The sequence below is a fragment of the Chiroxiphia lanceolata genome, chromosome 11 (genome assembly GCF_009829145.1).
Source record: "Chiroxiphia lanceolata isolate bChiLan1 chromosome 11, bChiLan1.pri, whole genome shotgun sequence".
Taxonomy (NCBI): Eukaryota; Metazoa; Chordata; class Aves; order Passeriformes; family Pipridae; genus Chiroxiphia; species Chiroxiphia lanceolata.
Window position 1 is genome coordinate 9,112,728 of NC_045647.1, and position 23,728 is coordinate 9,136,455.

At 36.8% G+C, this 23,728-nt stretch overlaps 1 protein-coding gene across 1 annotated transcript in view; it reads left to right on the plus strand.

Moving 5' to 3' along the window:
* The first annotated feature begins 2,048 nt into the window (after nt 1-2,048).
* The window catches only part of CFAP20DC (CFAP20 domain containing), a 71,265-nt gene continuing 49,585 nt past the window's right edge, over nt 2,049-23,728 (plus strand). Inside the window, 8 exon segments of the mRNA XM_032699489.1 lie at nt 2,049-2,147; nt 3,061-3,302; nt 4,604-4,846; nt 7,080-7,167; nt 9,418-9,507; nt 9,999-10,092; nt 11,191-11,263; nt 22,723-22,837. Of these exon segments, the coding sequence (XP_032555380.1) occupies nt 7,147-7,167; nt 9,418-9,507; nt 9,999-10,092; nt 11,191-11,263; nt 22,723-22,837 (393 nt within the window). The 5' untranslated portion in view covers nt 2,049-2,147; nt 3,061-3,302; nt 4,604-4,846; nt 7,080-7,146.

Consider the following 23,728-nt stretch of genomic DNA (forward strand, 5'->3'; position numbering starts at 1 on the left):
AGTCAGGAAAGGATGAAGTAAAATAAAAAACTACTCCTATGGATACAAACCCAAGCTATGTCAGTGGGGGTCCTTTAAAAATGGCTGGGTTTAATATCACACATCAGATATCTAGTGCACATTGAATACTCTCCTAAATTGAATCAATTCAGTTCCCAGCATGATGCTACTAACTTCCCAGTATTTTAATTTAAGACAGGAGACCTAACCACACCTTATGCCTAGAGCATTTACAAGAAGAAGGGATGTCCATATGTTCCATTTTCCTAGTCCAAGACACAGTAAAAACCTCTTCACTGAAATACATTGTAACATGTAAGGGGTGAAGATAAATGTGAGTTCTCACAGTTTTCCCCAAATTATTACCCATGCACTTGCTGAACACTCACTGCAGAGTAGCCTCAAATATTCAACCAAAGAAAAGTACATAACCCAGCAGCTCAGCAGCTTATATACAGTTGTAATCTTAAAGAAGTCATTATAACAAATGTCTTGATTGTCTCATTATGTTATTTTTACAGTGTTTCCCACATTGCCATAATTCCAAAACAGACCTTGGAAGTATGATGTGCTCAGGCTGTGGATGGACCCAATTTAATGACACCAAGTTCCTTGCTAGCAATATCTTACCTGCTATTTTTGAGTCACATGATATGGATTTTTTTCGGTAAAACTGGAAGAAACAGGGAAAAAAATTCCCCTCAGCGTATGTCTAAACCCAGTTTCCTGTAGCAGCTGGCAAAGGGGGCTTGGGCAGCCCGGCTTTGCCCCAAGCAGACAAGTAGCTGCTGACATATGTTACAGTCACAGCTGGCTGCTTCATGTACCTTTATAATTTTAGGCTCTTCAGCCTGAGTCTCAGCTTTTAACTGGAATTTCCAAACTACTCAAGCCTTAGCATAACAAATGTCGCAAATGATTCAGGCTTTTCAGATTCATTGTTGGGTGTAATGAATTTCAAGATGACTTCAGGTTAAACTGTATGTAATGAACTATGTAGTTTCTGTTGTCTACAGAATTCCACAATAGCTTTTTAACCTTTCTCTTGCTATCATCATCTCTCTTTTGTCCTTGTTCTATTAACTGTTTTTATTTAATAACCTGTAGCTCTGTTTTAGTATTATTGTTTTCCTTATCTCCAGTACCCAAGAACTCTACTCAGTGTAATCCAGTGTATGATAAAACTACACTGGATGTGATTTCTTTGAAAATCCCAAGGTAAAATGAGAAAGCTAAATACATCTTATAATTGATTTAACTCATTCCCTTCCTTGGCAAAACCAGGACAGTACCTTTCAGGAGGAAGAGCGAGGAAGGTGAGCAGTGTGATGTGGCCTGAGCACAGCAGGGTCCCAGTGGTGGCTCAGCCCTTTCAGTTCAAGTATTTCATCATGCCGTGATGGGTTACAAGGGTCTTAATAATTGTTCTTTGTAGAAACATTAAGACACACTTCGAGGAAGAAAATTCCACTACTTTTCTGTAAAAAGGCTACAAAGTTTCATGAAGAAATGCTGTGATCAAAAGAGCAGTCACTTCAAGGGAAGATCTCCTTTGACTAATATCTCATTATAAAGCCCAGGATCAAATTGGTTCCCCCATAACCTTCTTCCCAGAGATTTTTGAAGCCATCAGGAGGTGTTTCCTTCTTCTTGTCACTGGTCTTAAAACTAATGGGGCCGTCCTTCTCCTTTCCTTCTCTCAGAGAGAAACGCCAGATCCACAAGGCCATTCTAATTCCCTAAAAACCAAGGGCTTTGATGTGGCTGCTCTAGCTCATCCCTCATCTTCCTGAAGGTGGGAAAAAAAAAAATTAAGACTTAAAGAGCAAATGGCGAATGTATTTCACGAGTCTTGATGTCAGCAACATTTGTTGAGTGACTTGAGACAGTCCGTGGGGTGGCACACAGCGTCACTTCACACGGCCACCCTCAGCCTCGGGACACCCGTGCGGGCTCTGTGACAGCCTCGGCCGGGTGTCCGTCACTTGGTGCGGGGCAGGGACCCGCGGGCATCGCAGCCTGCGCCCGGACAGCGGCTCCCGGTGGAACCCGAGCAGGTACCGGCCGTGAGAGCCCGGCCCTGAGTGACCGCCCCACCCCGCCCCGCCCGCGCCGCCATGTTCAACGGCCCCGCCGCCCTCGACCAGGTGAGACCCGGCGGGGCCGCATCTCCCCGGGACGAGCGGCCCCGGCCCCGTGGGGAGAGCCCGACCCCGACCTCGTATCCCCGGCGGAGGGGCGGGAGGAGGCGGGAGGAGGCGGGACGCAGCCGTGCCGCGGTAGCGCCGCAGGGAAGCGGGTCCGCGGGGATGCGGGTCGTGGGTCTTAATTAGCGCCAAAGCGTTTTGCACCCGAATTTTTGTAAAAGTGAAAGTCTCGATTTTTAATTTGTTTTATTTAATTTCCGTATTGTGTGTAAAGGCTGCGCAGCTTCGCGCCTAGGAGCGCCAGTACTCATGCTACACCTTATTAATGGTCTTCCGGCTCATTTATTATGCTAACTTGTGTTTTGAGAAAATATATAGCGGTGTTACCAACTCAGCTTTAAATATTCAATATATGGGATTCATTTGTCTGGGAGATACTAGAACCTTTCATCAGTGATGAAGTGCTTTTCCCGGTGTGTCCCAGCCACCATAAATCAGCGCTGGCTTTGGGCCCGTGATGGTGAGTTATATGTATTAACAGTCTTGGGTCTAAGCCTGTGTGCCCTGCCAAAAATAGCTTATCCGTGTCATTTTTCAATGCAAATTAGCAGTAAGTGCAAATTCACTTTATTTGGCTTCACAGTTTTGACTCTGGAATAGAAAAATTTAAATAAACACAGCTTTTTCAATACTGGGATATTGACCAGAAACTTGTATTCCTATACTTATGTAAGTAGTCCATTTAAGTCAAGGGACTAACCATGGCCATGAAGGGTTTTAGGTCTGTGTAAGTCTGTCCATCCTTGTCTCTCCTGAAATTAGAGTGGTGCTTAGTCTTAATTAGCTTAAGGAAAGACGAAGATCTGTTTGCATTTGCTGTTTGTGAAATACTCTTTTGCTTGTAACTTTCTAGGGACCGATTGTTGGAATTGCAGTACTACATAAACACCAAATATTATTCACTTGCATGTAAACATTCTAGTTTGAAATATACATAAGAAACTTACAGAATGGAGGTGTTTTTGCAGAGTCCTAAGTGGCTTGTGTGAATGGATGTAATAGGGGGCATTTTGGACTGCTGCTACTTTATTTTCAGTGTAGGAAACACTGTGAAACTAAAGATCAAAGTCGCTGCACAAGTGAAGACATCACAAGGTAAATCCTGATAGGAATCCATTCTTCAAAGATAAATATCCTTCATTGTTGCTTAACTTTATAAATTACATTCTTGATTGTTTGTCATTGACTGACACTTTAAGCCTGTATTTCCAGCTGGATAGAGGTACTAAAATACATGGTTCAGGGCAATAAAAGATAAGTTAGATCTGTGACTGAAAAATGAGAGAACTGCTAGTTTATGGCATTCTGTAAAGATGTCATAAAATATCTATTTATTTGACAACTATGCAAAAAATTGAGGACTTGCATTCTAAATTGCTCTTGATTTTTCTCAAATAGTCCTTCTGGATTTTAAGTACTCTTGGGTTTTAGAATTTCTGGAGAGACTGGGGAGAGGAAAGATGAAAAGAGGAAAAATATTGCAACTACCAAATTTCTGGACCATTTTCTCTTTTGTTTTTAAGCATAGGTTACTATAATTAAAGACAATACTACTTGATGCATAATGAAAGTAATATCTCAGTAATTAAATGACAAATACATCATTCAATTAATGTTTTTTGTAGCTACCACTCTTAATAGCAAAGGTAATTTCCAGTCTTCATTTTTAGTATTTTAATGGAAATTGAGAAGTTATATGAGCAAAAATGTATTGCAATGTCACTTGCAGTATTTTTGCCTTTGTGAAAAACAAACTGACATTTCACTGAAGTGTTTACAGTAATCAGCTTTGTAGTATGAATGAGTTGTCCAAACACAAATGCCTGCAAACTTTGGGTCTAGTTTACCTTACTGAAGTTAGGAAGAGCCATCTGGTTATGAATTTGATAGCTACAACAGTCATCAATTTTCTGAGTCTGTGTAAAATCTGTTCTGCAAATTAGCAAATAACGTGGCTTGCCCATATGTGTATCAGTTTAAAACACAACTTCGTTGGTGAAAAATTTTAAGCCATATTGTAAGAGTGAACTTTATTTGACAATATGAAATTTGGAGATTTCTAGTGATGAAATGATCTTTCTAGTCACTCAGTAGGTGTCATCATTCCACGGATTTTGTATTTCTCTTTTCTACCACGTACTTCCTAGATATTATCTCTTCATATATATCTCTACCCTCTCCATCTATATCTCTCTGTATTGTGATACAGTATGAAAGTCTTTATTTGGTCATCTTTTCTATCTTGAGCATAGCATTTGAATGAGAGCTTTTCAGTTCAGACGTATGTTTCCTCTAGTTGAACTTAAGGATTAATTAGTAGTACAAGCTTTTTGCATGATATAGGTGTGTGCCTTCATGGAGTTTTACCAGTGCATGTGTGTTCTTTCCGTGCTCAGAGCCAAGTAAGAACTATTTCCACACAAGGCAGCATGGAGATAAATGAGTGATGTCAAGCCAAAGCTAATAAGCACTACTGAGAGGCAAAGCATGTTAGCACTGTGTTGAACCCAAGTTAATATATCAAGATGGCTTCCAGAGCTGTTTTCATCTTCCTTCAAAAAGCTGTGGGATTTGCCAGCAGTGGACTGCCTCTTATGGAAGCCACTTGTGCTGTATGAGAAAACAGTAAAGAAAATGAGGTATTAGTTTCTATGTCTCAAGTACAAATCTGGCTACAGCAGTGTCTGCAAATGCTGTAGCTGTCCACTTGCTAAGTAGCTGTTCCCTCCTGAAAGATGGTGTGGTAATGAAGATGAAACTTGGCCTCTACATACTGCACCCTAAATGTTTGTTCCAAAATGTAAAATATAATTATACAGACTTTTCACCAGAATATTAGTATTAGTCCCTGAAAGAGGTGAGTTATTCTTTTCAGTCTTAAATAAAACTTTTTATACAGTGACTCTTAAATCAGGATTTTTCACACTTATTTAGTCCTAATATTTTCCCCTCAGATGTTATAAGGCATAACAGAACTTCAGAGTATGTGAGGGCCGTGCTAGGTGCACGATGCCTGGCAAACATGGGACTGATTTTTAAAGCAAAAATAAGTTCAAGTGCTTTGCCCTAAGGAAAAAGCAATGTATTCCTTTGCATCTCCTTCGCTTAAAATTAATTATAAATTAAAAATGGGCGATGGCGAAATCCTTAATCCCAGAATGACAAGTGCCCCACCATGTGAGTTAGTGATACACCTGTTGTAAATATGTCCCAAAGGAAGGCTTGGCTTTTACCTTTGTTTTAGTACAGGTCCTCCACATTTTGCTCTGGCAAAGGGAATTAAAACAGTAGGTCACACTGAGATGAGTTTCATGGTGCCATTACTTCTCAGTCAGACAGAAATCATGCAATTTTGAGTAGTTCTGGCTTGTTTAAAGGCTGTAGATAATAGCAAAGATTAGAAAAGTGACAGCTGCAGACAGAAAAGTGAACAGTGATTTCAGAAATAATTGTTCTGTATATAAAGAGAATATATAGAGAGAAGGAAGAAATAAAGCACTTGCTTTAGAAGTGCGTTCTTTAAAAGGTATTTCTAAAATATCTAGTTCATAGTTGAGTAGTTCAATATAACTGTTAATGTAGTAATATAAAAAAACAAACCAACAAATTATGCCAACTAAACAAGTGAAAAAATTGTATAGAAACTGGTCTACAATGCAGAGTAATGGAGTAGGTGTGTTAGATGTACAGTGACAGTATTGCTTTAATACAATTAAAATACTAATTATGGGGTTTGATGGGCCTGTTACAAATACTGTGGTTGCTAAATTTAATTTTCCTTAGAATCAAAAAGTTTAAAATAAACTAATATTTCTGGCAACAAAATGGGATAAATTTATAGTATCTGATTATTTTTCCATTCTTATCTTATTTACAGACAACTTTCAGATTTAATTGTTGCTGATTAAAACAGTTGTGGATAAACATAAATAGATTTCATCACATTTTCATAAATGAATTATTAGTTACTCTTTCAAATCAAATGCTGCTCTAATACCTTAAATGAGTACATTCTTTATGAACTCATATATATTGTCACTGAATTTCTAGTTCATTTGCAGGCATATATATTTTTATAAATTTTCCTTGAAGTTTGTCACTTTCTGATTGTGAGAACTAAACTGTTCATTAGAGAAGCTATACCTATAGTCTCCCGGTCAGCATATTGTTTCTGTCTGTTAAGAAGCTGGTTTCAGTCTCAAAAAAATATCAGTAATTAAAAAAAAAAATTAATTCTTAAGTCATCTGTGCCTGAACTGGAGCAATGAACAGGAAGAAAGTATATCAAATAAAAGTGAGGCACAGTCTTGTGAAAGGATTTTTCTGTGGGCTGAGGAGCACTTTCAGTTTTCAGTGAAGGTGTGTGTTGTCTCTTGTGACTGATTCTGTCTCTGGAGATTGACAACTCCCTTTTATGTTCAGGGTCTCTTCACTTTCTGTTGACTTCAGCTGAGCCTGCAGACACTCAGCACGATCAAAGGGGAACGTGGGAGGCTTCCAGTATCAGTCTCTTCACTTTTGACTGTTCTGATTCTCTAACTGCAGACATCTCTTAATTCACAGTCACTTTAACAGCCCTCAAATAACTGAAGTGCTTGGTTTGAGTCTTACACTAATAACCCTCGAAGAAGAATGTTGAGTGTGAAGGAAGATAACTTGTCTCAGAAGTCTCTGCCAAATATTTCTAGATGGAGAGGTCTCTATTGCAGCCATTCTACATACTTGATGAATAAAGAGAATATTTTCCAAGACAGTGTCAATATTAATATTATTTTGGTCTTAATTCTTTTGTGTTAGCCCTCTGATGCAGTTGATATACATTTATTGATATACATTTGTTGTCCTAACGTTGGTTGTTTGTTTGTTTTGCAGCATAGTTTGTAAGTGTCTTTACTGATTGAGAAGCTAAAATTATTTTCTGCCTGTGAAACGTGGAAAAATGTTCAAAAATCATTATCAGGTAAAACAGAAATAATTTTATTTTTTACCCATTTTCATTTCGCCTCTGAGAAAGCTCAATTAAAATAGCTTATTCTGGGAGGCAAAAAATCCAGCTGCAGAAATGTTTTGGAGTGTTTCATTATTCAGTATTTATATAGAAATTTCATGAAATAGTGGGTAGCTGCTGATGCTGTCAAGTCTAGAATGGGCACCAGCATGGTTTTGCCAATGTCTTTACTCTTGTGGGCCAGAGAAGGCACAGCCTCTGCTTCCAGCTGGTCGTGGAAGCAGTCCCAGCTCTTAAGGTATAGTCAGAAAAAGGGATTGGTTTAATTTTCTTGTTCCAGCATGAGGTTGTGACAACACTAGTCACACTTAGCACTTGTAATCCTTATTATCCCTTTTTTCTGTTTCCTGGCCTTCGTTTTCACCACTTTGCCTCCTTTTCTCTGAACTAGTCCCATGTCAAGAGAACAACCCATCCCTAATTACTTTTTCCCCGCTGGTCCCAGATGTGCTACTTCTGTACCCAGAATGGGTATTTCTGATGCTGTTACCTAGGCTTTCTCAGCTTTGCATGGTGTTTCTGATGCCTGGGTGCTGTTGGCTTTGCAGTATCGTGCTCCCCAAAATGTGCCTCATACTCCCCTCCAGCTGATTGTGGAGTTTGGCAGTTTCTTCTCTAACTTCTCCATGCCCCTCGCCATGAGATCCAGCCATCCCCCACGGCACTAAGTGACTTTTGTCAGCTTCTCACGTTAGTGTTTGTTTGACATTTTCTCATGTCACGTCTTTCCATGTCCTGTTCAGTTTAACCTCAAATCAGGGCCTGCTCAAGGGCTGCATTATTAACAAAATGCGTTTGCAAAGATGGAAGGATTGTTCAAGATTTGCTGCAAGCACTTACAGCTTGGCAGTTAAGAATCTTTTTTGACTTTTCAAGAGCTTGATCCTGGTAGTCCTTACATAAATCAGATAACTTAGAAATTGATATTGTACTGTATTTTTAAAAAATTATCCATTATAAGTTCAAAAATTATTTTAAGTGCAGTTTATGGAATGCCATTTTTAATCTCCTTAGAGCTTAATAAGTCCAGTCACTGGGATCAGCTGTGTGGCTGGAGATCTCAGGTGTGTGTGGGCAGAGGAAAATACCTAATTCATATCCAATGCAGGGTTGATGTTCTCTGAAAAAATAATTTGAAGAGCATTTCTTTTGCTGGCAAGACTCCTTGCCCCTCTTGCTTATTCTGACTTGTGTACAATTGCTTGGGTAGCTGAGCATAAAGAGAATTAGGGAGTGCAGGCAAGTAGAAATGAGAAGGGAGCGGCAGAGTTGTAATGATTGATTAGGTCAACCAGGCTGCTGAAAAATGCTTAGCAAACTGTAGGCTGAGCATATCAGATGTCACAAAAAATAATGTGACATCAAATGAGAAAAATATTGAAGCAAATAATTCCCTAAGCAGAGGTGATAAAGCCAACCTCCCCAAGAGCCTGTGGTTGGATTCCTTGATGTCTAATAGAGCCCATGCTCTGTGTCAGGGGTTTTCACTTGACAGGGGCATTTATAATAATCTTTTTCCAATATCAATTCTATGATGCCTCATGAAGGCTGCAGCATGCATACAGCCTTTTTACGGTGATACTGATTGGAACAGATCTACTACCAGGCCACTTAAGTTGACCCAGAAAAATAGTAAATTTTTGTTTGGTCAAATTAGGCTGGAATTTGATCACTAGTAAAAAGTTGCCGAGAAATGTCTTTGAAATACTCACCTATGGGGGCAGAACCATTCACAAATGTAGTCAAATGATGTAAACTTCATTTCCATAGGAAATCAGACAAAACACCCAATCTGAAACAGATTTTGGTTTTTAGCAGTATTTTTTAAAGCTCACTTTGCTTGGTGAGTTGTAAAAATAAATCATATCCAAATATAAATTACTAATCTCCTGCATGGTTTTAGAATATTTACAATAATTTTGCTTTTTAGAGAATGATATTATAGATAAAATAATTCAAAATATTCCATGATATTCCTTCAACTTTATTTTTTGATCCTCTAATAAAGAGAAGTATTCATGGATTACTATATTATAGTAGTGTAGAAGCTGTTATTGATATTCTGCTGTCAGACTGATCAGTAATATGGACTGTGGTAACAGCATGATGTGGAGAGGGATTCTTATGTCCTCATCTTGACCATTGATAATTTAGTGCTGAACATTTGGTTGGATGGTGTATCCTTAAACCATTTTATTATAGGGTGGCCAGTTTGTTGAAATATTCAGTGCTCAAGGCAAGAACCCAGGAGCAAAATGGAAGATTTTTGGCAATCCATCAGCTATATGGAAAGTAAGTCCTTAAAGAAACTTATAAAACCTAGAGTATAAACCAGAAAAATGTGAATGAAGCTTAAAATTAGAAGGTAATGAGGGCTTTGACCTGACAGTGGAGTTGTCACTGGCAGTTCTGTCATTATGACAGACTAAATGACTACTTAAATTAGTTCTTTATGCCTGCTTGCAGACTAGGTTGATCACAGTGTAATTTTATAGTTTAAATGTTTACTAAGTAATTTTGCTATTCTGATAACTAATGAATTGAGCTTGGCTCATTGAGTCTTGAGTCCTGTTTGTCGGCATTATTTGTTCATAAAACATGCAAGTAAAGGACATACTTATATGGATTATATTATTGCTATCAAATTTGAACTACTTTCATACTTGCAGTGCCATCTGCCATTTCTAATTTTTAAAAGAAATAGCTTTGCATGTTGGTAGCATGGTTGGTTGTCAAGAAGAGAATTCTCACAGGATGCTTATGTTTGTTGTTCCTTTTCGTAGGAATATGACAAAGAACTAAAAGGCTTTGTTTTTGTACTTGAAGGAAGCAGTCAAGTCAACAAAATGCAGCTACCAAAGGAAACTAGACAAACTTGTAAGTATCAAAGAATTAAATGTTTGTGATGTTTTTCTGATTATTACCTCAGTCTTATACTGAAATGTATAACTTACAGTATTCTCCCTTACTTCAGGGGTAATTCAACATTAGAAAACTGGGGGTTTTTCATTAACTTTGAGCAGGTCACTTACAAATAAGTAAAAGGTATAGAAATGCCATATTAAAATAAATGCTGTATGGAAGATCCTTATTGATACATGTTGTCCTGGTGCCACCAGATTCAATTCTGTACCTGACTCTGCTACAGACCAATGTCTGATAAACAACTTGTGAGTCCATTCAGCACTTACTAAAGTCAATAATTCTGCTGTCATTACAGAACGTGAAATAGGTTCCTGTCCCCATTCTCATTTTACTTTTCAAATTATTTTTACTTTGTTGTATCAAATAAGCACACTGGCAGAAAGTTTTGAATTGTCATTCTTTAGAAGAAGAGCCAGTGTTGGTGTTGAGTCTTGTTAAGTCAATGAAGAGCAGCCTGTACCCTCCCTGATGGAATAACTAAGAAAACAACATATGGTTCAATCCAGACAGTTTTGTACTGTTTTCCCTTGATAGGGAGCTACCTGAATTTTTTTGTTGGTTCCCTCAGTCAAGCTCATTTGCTGTTATTCTAAAAATCAGAAGGCTCCACTGAGCAGTGTTGTCATGATCTGATTACATTCTTACCCAAGGGTTTTTTGAAGTTGTTTAACAAGGTGTACATTGTCACAAACAGGAGTGCAAGTTTCATATGACTATAAGATAATCTTGATAGGAAAATATTACTTCATTTTATAATTCTTATGGGATGTTTGTTGTCTACATGCTCTTGGAACACGAGAGTTGTAACTTTAAAAAAAAGGTTCCTTTTGTTTTCATGAGAATTCCACCAAAGCCACAGATGGGACTTTTAAAACAACATTTTTATTGCAGTTTAAATTGGTTTTCTTCGGGTTTTTCTTGTGTTTGTATGTTGTGTGAACCTTGGGAAATAGTGTTGCAGGAGCAACAAAATTGAAATGCTTTATAGTGAAACATGTATCTGCATGCACACAGCACATATATTTAATTTTTTTTTTTCCCTATTTCTAGTGGGACTGATCCAGCAATTTCTGACCCTTCAGATTTTTGTACCATTGGGAAAACACTTTTCCACTGAGTTACTGTAAGTTGCACAAAATTTCCTTGAAGACTTAATGTAAAGGGAATGCCTGATTGCAGTCATTAATTTTAGTGACATATTTTGCATTGAAGCACAGTGACTTATCAAGTCAATAAGAAGTAATTAAGCTAATGAGATCATTATTTCTTGGATGTTTTAAATACTGACATTCCTTTGAAGACAGAACAAACTCTAAAAATCCTGAACGAAGACAGTGAAAAATCTGAAGAAATGAGACATAAATTTAGCAAACATATGAAAAATACCAGCTCATGAGAGCTTTCTGAAATTTCTGAGATTTAAAACTATTTCAGGGCCCCTTGGTTCAGGGCAAAAAGAAATATATATTCCAATAACTGGGGGAGAAAATCATGACCAAACAAATGGTAAAAAGCTAGAACAACAAGTGGAGCGCTCAGCTGGTATAATTATGTCCATATTGTAAAGAAAGAGAGGTACAGCTGAATTTTTATTAGTTCAATATGGAATGATTTAATAGAGTTTTAAACTTGAGCAATTGTCAGATTTGGACAACATTTCTCTCCTACTGACACCATCCATTTTTATATAAGCAGCACAACTCACTCAGCTTTGTAGCCAGCAGAACACCTAAGAGTTGAATTAACAAAAGAAATATTGGGCCTTAGAAGCCCTGCAAGAAAAGATGGGTTGAATAATATGCAATTAAACTGTGTAAAGTCAAAGAAAGATTTTATTTTTGTTTGTCTTTCTGTAAGTTTGCATGTAAAGTGACAAAACAAACAGGATATGTCCTGTAGTAAACAGAAACCAAGTACATAGATTTGCTTCTCGTGGGCATTCTCTAGGCAGAGGACAGAGATTTAATGACCTAGTACAAATCCCAGTTTTCTCTTCTTATGTGCAGTGATTTCAATGTCTGTGGGGGTGAAGTAATCCCACTTACTACACTTCCATATACTTTTTACAAAAGAATTGATGTTTCATTTCTTCTGTTATAATAAAGTCATGCTTACCCTGATGATTCCATAAGTTCATAAATTCTTTAAATTGCTCGTTATTTTGAATATGTATCTATCTTATATATGTATATAAGATACATATCTTAAAAGTACAATGTCAGTTGTTCCCCACTTAGTGCAACTATTTGAAAAAGTTAATAAAACATCTTTAAAAATAGTTTTATTACTAAGTTTTGTTTTTGAAATCAACTGTAATTTATGGATGTACCTATAAAGTCCTTCAAGACTTGCAGAATAGGTAGTGCACTATTTTATCCTAGCAGACTTATGATAATCCAGTAAATAATTAAAACAAGTCCTTGCTTCATGTGACTGCCATTCAGTTCCTTTATTTTCAGATGTTTTGGAAGAAATCTCTTGCTTGTTTGTGTACAGAATGTTGATTGTGTTGTTCCTGCCTAGAGTTTAATGTTCAAAGGTGGTTTGTTGCATAACCTGGCTGCTTACTACTGCAGCTTTGGGCAGCTTCAGCTGAAAATTGATAGGGTGCTAAGCCATGAAATTTACTTTATGTAAAAAAACACTCTGGCAAGTTTTGTAGTAGCTGCATATGATGCTTTGCGTTACACATCTTGCTCTCATATCCTGCACAGAGATGGAAATGGTATTTAGTTTGAGCCTCATCCTTTTTTGCATTCTGTTCAGTGATTGATCTGGTCAGCAAACAAGAATTCCTTCAAGGCCATCCATCACTGCTGCCATCAGATGACATAAACCTTCTGACTTGCTGCTATCAACCAGTCATGCAAGATTCCTGTCACAAATACTGAATGTGCAAACTACTGTTTACATTAGCTGGCTTATCTTGGAAGACATTTAAGTAGAATTTTAGATACTTTGTTAGGTGGCATGATTAGGTGAATATCACCACATTAACAATCAGTGTATTGATCTGCCTAAAAAATGTGTGAAATAGATTGTGGATGAAGAATTTGGTGAAGCATAATAAAATCACAACTAAGGTAGAGAGCATGTAATTTATGCAACCTCTTTGGAGCAAATAATAGCAAAGCTATTAGTAATGCTGAATATAGCTGTCTGCTCTAAATGCAGTAGCCAGTTGTTAAATCCTCAGTATTATGGATTTTTTTTTTTTACCTTTCTGAAAAAGCAAAGGTAACTCAATGTTTGAAAAAATATTTGTGTGTAATAGAAAACAGCATCTGGCTTGTGTTGCCATTCTTGCTTTAATTTCCAATATATAGACCATGTGGTTGTTGGCAGTTCTGCTCAGCATTTTGACAAGCATATGAACATTTGTTCTTCTTACAGTACTGTAATGCCAGTCATTGTCATACTTTATTTCTGATATGTGATACCCAAGCTGAGAAGCTTGTTTTAATAAGTTTTACAGCAAATGGTTAAAGCTATTGATCTGAGAAGACAGACCTTGAAATTGTACCACAGCCTCAAAAAAAAAAAAAAAAACATAGGCTGGTGTAATGTATGAACAAGGATCAGACACTCAATTTCTGGTTATGCACTGAAATATTATCTGGTCTTCTCTGAGTCCCTGTAGATTGCTCAGCCTTTTTTCTCCCAGTTTTCTCATGCAAGATATGAGAATATTTGTCAATTTATTTTGAAAATGTATTACAACTAGTTAGTTAACTCAGTGTATGATACTTTTAAACATAGGAAGGATAAAAATAGGAATGGTAGTAAATTTTAAAATCTGATGGTTGATCAAGTACAGTTTCATTGATATGCAAGCTAGTGTGTGATGATAGTACAGATTTAATATTTGATGTTTTATTCTGTTGCTGAATTGAGGCCAGTTAAGGGAGAGAGCATTTTGTATGAAAAAAGACAAGTTTTCCAGTTTTGCATTTGGGCATTCAGACAGGACAGCACATAGCAACAACAAAATGTGGTGAAACTATGAAGTGATCCAACAACATTAGTGGCAAAAACAGGTGTGGTGCTCAGTGACCCCTGGCTGCAGCTCCAAAGTCATGCTGCCTCTCTCACTGGTGGCCAGTTCATGGTCTTCAAACTACTTTAAATCTTGGCATGGTAAACAGCTGTAAATCACATGTGGCATAATTTGTAAAGCTGGGAAGGTCTGAGACTTCATGTAAGATCCCCTCGTCTCTGTGCTGTGAACACTTGCACAGCAAAAATACCCACTGCCAGTGAAAACTGCTTCTCAGTCAGAGTCCTGCTTCCAAATCCCAGACTTGGTGCTTGATATTAGCATGCCATGGGGCTCTGCTGTGTTGCCACTTCCTAGAATTACTCAGTACCTTATGGACCATGTTCTGAGTCACAGCATGGTTGCTCATTCACTCTAATGGCATCTATGTCTCTTAATTTTTCCTAGTGTTTCAACCTTTTGTTCAGCTGGCCAAGCGTGTATCAACAGGTTTGCTCAGTTAGTATCCCACTGATCATAATCAAATTATATTTCCTTGCCACTAGCTTTTGCCAGCTCCAGAAGGCATCAGCTCTTGTTATATTCTGAATTAATGCGAACTCTGTGACAGTTTCAAACTCTGGAACGTATCTGATAAAGTTTAAGAGGTTTTCTGCTGAAGTTTAGCTAGTTATGGATAGAGGAATCTGTAGAGAAAAAGGGGTTAAAAATGTCTGTATTCCTAAAGTAGTTGTGCTTGTTGATAAGAAATGTTATTGCAAGGCTTGTGAGCAGTGCAGTAGAATCTATATTTTTGTACCATATTTCCTGTTTTCAAACAGTTGTTTCTATAAGTTTATTACATTTAGATTTTAATAACCACAACATACTAGGTTTTACATGCATAGCTAATTTATTCATAGATACTGTAACAGCTTGAATTTATGTGAATTAGATGCTATCATAATCAGTCGTCATTTCAGCTTTGCTGACAGGGATACCATAAATTATTCATGTTAACCTAAAGATCCAGCATGTTTTCAGATACAGAACAATAAAAATATGAATCTTGGTTAGTCTTGCAAAACTTAGAGCAACCTCTTTAGATTTGAAGTAAGACACAGATGCTAATTCTATTACGTGTGTCTGACATTGTTTGAAGATTTTAGATAGAGACTGGAGGTAAACTCTGTTGAATTGATTTAGCTGGAGAGATTCTGGTGTTTAGTAGCATGACACTTGTTCCTTGAATTTTTTGTGAAGCAGGAGTGAAATACAGAAAAGTATTAGAATATGTTAAATCCCATCATTTATGAAGATTAACTCATATATTTTGAAAGTAAACGTTTTTTGATAACTTCAGTCATCACTTTGACCAGAGTGCAAGCACAGCATGGGTAGTAATTTAGGAAACAGGTATCCAAAAAAAAGGTATAAACATATCCTATGAACAGGGTGTCCTGCTTCCAGATATAAAAGTTTCATGCAGTTTCATAGAACTGATAACAAAATACACTGTCCTAGTTTAAAATTATTAATTATTATTATTATTTAAAATTATTTAGATTAGACACTTGGTCTGAAAGAAGACAAGTATCTTCTTTCCCCCTAGTCGGGACAAATTTGTTATCCTTATTCTGTAAGTATTTCTAATTTCTCACGTTTGATGAGTTTCTTTGCTTCTGCAACTATAAAACTGTTTAAAGTCATATCAATAACTTCATTGTTCATTGAATTAATCAATATAAAACATCAAGTGTGGAGAAAGATTTTTGTGCTGTTGATCTTCTGTTCTGGAACTTGCACACATCCAAATTTACTTTCTGCTTGTTGAAGGAATCTTTTTTCCTTGGCCCTGGACCTTCTTCAGAAGTCTATACTTGTTCTTTTTCCTCCACAATAATCAATACCTCTGACTACTACCTAAAATGTTTTGTTCTTTAAGTGTCTCTCAACAGTTTAGTTATCAGTTCATCTTTCTCCAGTACATCTTTAGACCATCTGGATTTTCATGGAAGTGTTCTTTTCTCTGCCTTTCTTGAGTCCATAAGTGTGCACACCACTTGAGGGGGATCTTTCTTTTCCAGCAGTGTGTCTTTCTGTATTTGAATGTGCACCGTCTGTGCACAGTGTTGGTCAATTGTGCTTTAGTTCAAAAAGGGAAGAAGGATTGTTAGCCTATAAAGAATACTGCTGGCATGGTTGTGATCTGACCTGCAGCCCTAGTGACCATATGTAAGAACAGAATTAGTGAGGAGCAGAAGGTCTTGGGTTTCCAGCTTTATGCAGCAGCTGGTTCCATACAGATGTGTGCAATTAGCATTTTGGAGACAACATTAACACTTCAGTTTATTCAAAAACAAAATTTGGGAGTAATGCCTCAAAGTTTCATCTGGTTTGAGATTTATTCTTGATAGGAGGTGCAGCTGTCTACATTTCAGCTTCCTTTTGTGGAGGGACATGCCAAGATGTGCAGAGTGATGGAAATGACATGATCTGACCAGATGCCTACAGGCTGTCCTGTGCCACTCACCACCAAAGAGTAGTTATTTAAGCAGACAGCTAAATGCACATAGCATTAGATGCTCCATAATACAAATATATAGAAGCAGATCCTGTGAGAATTTTAAATTTGAATTGGAAAGGTGGAGACTGTTCTATAATTCTATTCTTCCTTAACTAGGTATGATCCTTTTAAGAAGAAAAAAATTCCCATGGGTCAAAATTAAGATAGATGATTCTTTGCATTCTTTTCAATCAAGTCATTATTGGCAGGCTTTCCCAAGGAGCTCAGTAAAACTGATAATCCATTCCTAAATCTTACCACTAACATTTAGATATTTTTATTGTAAATTGGTGGGCAAAACCATTTCACTTGCTGTTCTGACACTGAGATGCTTTCATTCTCTGTATTTCTTTCAAAAAGGGATCAGAGCAAAAATGGAGATACTAATAAAATAAATCCTAATATACTTTTGATTATACTAATAATTGTACTACTAATTATACTAATAGAATAAATCTTATCATGGTGTTAGATGATGTCCTGGTGATATTAAAGAATAAATTACCATCTTTTAGGACTTTAGAGAGAAGAAATGTACTAATTATGTATATTTTGGTTGGTGGATGTAAGTAATGTGGAGTAAACTGACTCCTGTTTATATTTTTATGTATTGATAGGGTTTGTTAGTCAGGATTTTCATACGCCAAATTAAGTAAATTTTGTTAGCAACTTTGTTTTGTCTTTTTAAAGGGCGGACTTCTTAACAATTCTTACTAATTAGAATAAATGGTGTAAATGTGAGAAATATGGCTGTCCTTGAGGGAACTGTTACATTAGCAGGTGCGAACATAACCTTTTCTTTGCCTTTGTAAACCTGAAAGGACAGATTGTCTCTTTAGAATAGAGACATTCATGGAAAGAATAACAAAGCAAAAAGAATAAAAGCCAATAAACTAAAGAAAAGAGCCAAAAGAACTAGCTGCAGGCATAAATAACTGCATTATAGAGGTAATTTGTTTAGATTCTTGAAAAGATGTCGGTACTAAACTTCCCACATATTAATACTCATTAGAGTACCTTGTACTGAAAAATTAAAAACTGGTTTTGGGAATTACAGTTTTCTAAATGATTTGGCACAGTTACCCTTGTTTCAGAGGAAGATACCGGTGTGCCCTAAAATAAAATTTGCTTAATACTTGAAAATAAGACAAAGATGAGCTCATTTCAAAACCAAAAATGTTAAAATATTGATTAAAGTTTCTAAAATATATGTTGTGAAATGAACACTCCCAGGATGATTTTTTGAACCATGTGAGGCTCTAAGAGTAATTAAACTTTCAAAATAAATTATTCTCGATCAGTGAAAGTACCAGGTCATTCATTTATTTGGATAATTGATGCAAGTATGTCAAGTAGGGAAAGGTCAGGGTTCACCAGTTCTTCATAATTGTTCATATTTGGAAAGTTTTTCTATTCTAACTACCAGATTTGATGATTCTTGTTTTGCACCTGCCACCTGCATTACTCCCTCTTTATGTATACTGGTTAAGGGGACTTTGTGGGTTTTTTTCTTAATTCTCTCCAGAAAACTACTACCAACAGGAAATTCCAGTACACAAAACAACTTGTTCTCCAGGTCTCTGTGACATATCAGTCTTCCAGATCTCTGATTTCATAGAGATTTGATTCATTTTCAACATGACTAAGTCTATTTTTATGAGGGCATGCGGATTTCAGATGATCAGGCAGCCACTTCAATAATGTGGTATCTCCTACAAGACCAATTTACAAGTAGTGCATAAAATAAAACATACGTGAAGTAAAGGGTGCTCCTGAATAAGGAAACTTTAGAATCTGAAAGCATAGCAAATCAGCTGACAATTCCTATTACTTTATTTTTCTTTCTTTAAAATGGAGATGATGATGATACTATCTAATGTGCTTATTATGGAGAAAATGGCACTGCAGTTGCTAAGCACTAATATACTGATGTACTAACAGTGAGGCTTTAGCAGAGGATTTTGTCTGGATTTTCACCAGGATACAAAGAGATTTGTGTTAATATTAAACTGTATGGGAGTTGCTCTTAGCTTTGCAACATCGAGGAAATACCTGCTTTCATGTTTGGTAAACTTCCAGGTTAAGTCATTTATGAGGAGAAAACCACTTTCATTTTAAGAACAGGTGAGCCTGATAAATGAAGCATCTCTTCAACAGTCCAGTGTCTTTTTTTTTTTTCTAAGTTCATTTTAAGCCTTGAATTGAACATTAACAAATGGTTATAAATTATTATACATACAGAAGCAAAGTGAATGGCCAATCTGAGAAGATGAGTTTATCTGTACTCTTGGGTAGCTGCTACCATTTGCTTGCAATCTCACTGTAGTTACCATTGTGAGGAGAATAGTCAATCAAAGTTGAAGATATAAAATAAAATTGAAAATTGAATTGGAAGGTAATTTTACTTTCAAATGGTTTGCAAATGTAGATGTTAAGTGTGAAGTGAATGCAGTTAATGACCATAGCTGGAAGAGTTATGCACCTGCTGATCACAGGAATATTATTATAAATGAGGTTGATTTTCTTGTTGACTACCTCATTTTTCTCAGCATGGTCTCATTACTTTTCTATCACATGTCTGACCCTTAGATATAAATACTCAAGCACACACATAATAAAAATACATTAACTCCCATATAGATTTTTTGGAAATCAAGATGTGTGCTGCAGATGTTTCTTGCCTTTGTAGGTTTAACATAGGTTCTACTTTTGAATAACAGGAAAAAAAAAAAAAGTTGAGTTTCACCAGAAGTACTTGAGTCATTTTACAACTGAGAGATCTAATGTTCTAACTCCTGTTGTCTGAATTATTTCAGAAAAGTGCTTCTTCAGACCTATGCTGTATTTTTGTTTTCCAATAAGCAATGTAACTGGAAAGTCTGGAAGTAACACTAACTCTTACATAATTATCTTCTTCACTTAGGAAACAAATTATTTTACAGAATTTTTAGGACACCTTTCTTCAATTTTGCCTCTTCAAATGTTTTAAAACTATTATTTGAAATAAATCATGTATCTTTAAGTGTGATTATAGATATGTATCTAAGGTTTGCCCCTTCTTTATAGCACATACATCATCATAAAAAACTCTTATGTTAGACTTATGAGATAGAGTCTGATATAAATGTATGTATTTTTAGCTAAGTGAATGTGTTCAGTGTTACATTTTGGGAGCTGTAGATATACCAATGACCTTTCTGTAACTAAGGTACCTACTTTTTTTAAAGGAGGGACAGAGATAAATCTATTCATATAACAAATAAATAATACAATTTAAACATATTGAACTAATATTATGAAGTGAGCTTATGTATTTATTGCCAGTTGTTTGGAGATATGCAGGACCTAATTCCAGGCTCCTACTGCTCTGTCGTAGCATCATTTAAACCAACATTTGCTACTGAGAATTACCTAGTTTGAGTTTCAGTATTTTTATTTGTTTTTCAGCACTCGGGTTACTGCAATTACCTGGTTCCACAGCACAATTGCTCAGCTCTACATTTAAGTAGGAAATTTAGGGAGTTTCAGGCAACCAGTTCTCCCATACTTTGGAGTTCTTTGCTGTATCAATTTCTTAGCACTTCTGAACATCAAGATTTAGAGTGGAGAGTTCCTGAGAACTATATCCATAGCTTTTTCACCAAAAGCAATATGGGAAGCAAAGTGATGGATTGAACTAAGCCTTGATCAGGGGCACAGGTTTAGCTATGTGGCCAACTTGCTGGTGATCTTACGTGATTTATTTTACATCTTGTTTAAATTTCTTCAAAAGTAAGATCAAGTCCCAGGATTGTAAGACACTTATATGTCTTCTGATGAAAGCACTTTTCAAGGACTTGATGGTATAATTTGTCAATTCATAAATATATATGCAGCTGGTACTGGAATCTGTTATGTCAAACGACAGCAATGGTGAGGATATCATGTTCTTTCCTTGGCACAGTAGGGAAATTTGTGCTTTTGAAGTGTTTGTGATTTATAAGAGGAACTGGTAGTCTTTCAGAATGAAACAGCTAGTAGGCTGTTCCACTCTGTTTTGATTTGCCCACCCATGTTAGGAGGTTGATTAGATTAAAGATCGGGTTTGTCTGCAAGGGAGGGGAAAGAATCAGCAAGTTCTGGAGAGCTGGTGAACAGTTTGCTTTGCATGATGTTCTTAATGACTGTGGGGGAACAAGAAGGTGCTTCTGTGTTTTTATTGCTGTACTAATAGAACCTTTACATGTTTACATACTTGCAGTATTTTTTGTACTGTCCTTGGTTGAACTCTCAAATTGCCATAATCAGCTGAAGTATGTAACTTGCTCCAGAGTTAATGCTTCTTAAGTTGACCTAAGAAAAGCTAAGGATGTTTTAGAGTGTTTATCTGCAAATTTTGGGTGACAACATTTCATTAGTTAAACTACTGGTAGTCCTTAACTAATGAAAAATTGTTTTCAGTAATAAAGTTTAAAAAACAAGTCTACAGTGCAGTCTCACAATTTTAAAGTAAAACCCAGCATCTGAATAGTGATAATGAATAATTACTTTTAACAACTCTATGTAGTGACAAAAAGTTGTTTATTGTAATTTTTGTCATCTTCTCAGAGGGGCGGCTAATTACCCATCTGTTAGAAATAGGCTTGTTCAAAAATAATAGGTAAATTAATCATTGTTTCCCCATACATTAGGCATATTTTCCCAGATTTCAGCCTTTAAAGTTTTGTCTGTGCTCTGGAGTAATAATGTAGGACTGTTGGGGGATGTCAGGGCTGTGCTGCTGTTGTGGTTTAACCCCAGCAGGCAGCTGAGCCCCACACAGCTGCTCTCACTGCTCCTGCAGAGGGATGGGGGAGAGAACATACAAAGATACAAGTGCAAAAACTCGTGGGTTGAGATAAAGACAGTTTAAGAGGTAGAGCAAAAGCTGCACATGCAACGAAATCTAAATAAGGCATCTGCTCCTTCCCATGGGCAGGCAGATGTTCAGCCACCTCCAGGAACTCAGGGTTTCATCGTGTGTAAGGGCTACTTGGGAAGACAGCGTAACTCCGAACTTCCCCCTTTCCTTTTTTCCCCACAGTTTGTATTGCTGAGCGAGACACCATAGGGTCTGGAATATCCCTTGGGTCAGTTGGGATCAGCTGTCCCAGCTGTGTCCTTTCCCACCTTCTTGACCCCCTCCCAGCCTCCTCACTGGCATGGTGGGGTGAGGAGCAGAAAAGGCCTGGACTCTGTGTAAGCCCTGACCAGCAGTAATGAAAACACCCCTGAGTTATCAACCCTGTTTCCAGCACAAATCCAAAGCATAGCCCTATGCAAGCTACTCTGAAGAAATTTAACTGTATCCAAGCCAAAATCAGTACAGCTACTTATAAGAATTGAAGAAACAGAACATAAAAATGACCCTGTTTATCATTTTAAAGGAAACCTAATTTTTTTTTGTGATCATGGCTGTGGTCTGAATTTATTAGAAATATTCAAATTCAGTGTCCTTGGTGTCTTTGTGAGATGACCTGAATAGTGAGCAACAAACTTCTGCATTATAATTCACATTTGAAGATATGTCCTCAGGAAGTAAAATAGACAGGCAATGTATTGTGTTTACCTTTAAGCTGACAAACAGTCTATGTAAAGTGACAGAGGCATTTTTAGGAAAAGAAAGCAAATAATGTTTTTCTGGTTAGCAGGCCCCAAGATAAGACAAGTTTAAGGGGCCAAAACATGTGTGATTATTAAAGGCTACTGGGTTCTCAGTTCAAACAAATTGAATTCTTTCATAGTCTGAAGGGCTGTGGAAATCTAGCAAAGAGTGTAGACTGCTGAAATAAAATTTGCATGTAGAGTGATTTTATATATGCAGGGCTATAGCCACCAAATTTGAATTGGAGAAAGAAATCTCATTACTCATCTTGTAAAAGAAATAATTCTTAAATTCCATATTTGCTATCACTGACATAAAAGTTCTGCATATGAATATATTTTTTGTGATTTCACAAAGATACTTGATTATTGAACTGACAAAGATCTTTTCCATTCTCTCCTACCTTTTCTTTTATAGGATAACCGATTTAGGCAATATTAAAAGAAGATTGTATTTGTCAACAGTCCACAAGGAGTTGTCTGTAACCCCTCTGCATGCAAAAATTCCTCTGTTTATGATCAAGCGCAAAATAGTAGGTACCTTGGGAATATTCCTTGCACTGTGGTTGAGCATGCTTTTTAATCAGGAATCTTTTATGTATGTTTATAGACTTGTTGAAATTATGGTTTGGTTTAGAACTCAGTTCCTACTGATTCAAGACACGTGTATATGTCCCCTCTACCAGATGGCAGCAGAACTACTTAATACTACTACTCCTCTATCCTTCTTCTTCTATTAGGAATTCATTCCCCTTTTCCCAAGAGTAATGCTCTTTGTGATGCGTTTCTCTCTCCTGTTGATTCAGCCTTTGTAAAATTCTCCGTATCCCTGATACTTCATCATAGGGCTCCTGTTCACATGTCCCTTCTCCTGCAGTGACCTTTGATTACATTCTCTGGAGCTGCAGGTACACTGTAGCTGATGGCTGCTCTCACATTTTTCAGGTTCTTCCCAATTCTGGCATATATAAAACAAAGCATATGTCAAACTGATGAAAATAAAACAATAACCGTCATCTTCTCCCTGTCCCCCTTTCCCATGCCCAGCCACAACATATGGTAATAGCTGCCAGGATACAAAACCTGACAGTTACCACATAGCCATGTGAGGACTGAAGTCTCAAATACTGCTTTAGAAAATAAATTTCATAAGAGAATAGTTAGATTTCAAGTATTTTAAAATATTATTTGCACCAAGAGAACTAGATAACGCTTGGTATACTGAGCAGCTGTGAATTTAAGGCTAGACGTGAGAGGGAATATTTTACAAAAGCCTCTGAAGTTATACTTTTTTTAAGATAGCTTAGGTGAAGGCAGCTGTGAGAACTACGAGCATCTGTGTTTTTAAACATCAGAAACTCTAAATGGAAAAAATAAAACCACAAGAAAACATACTTCGTTAGTTCTTCTGGTTCTGGGTTTTT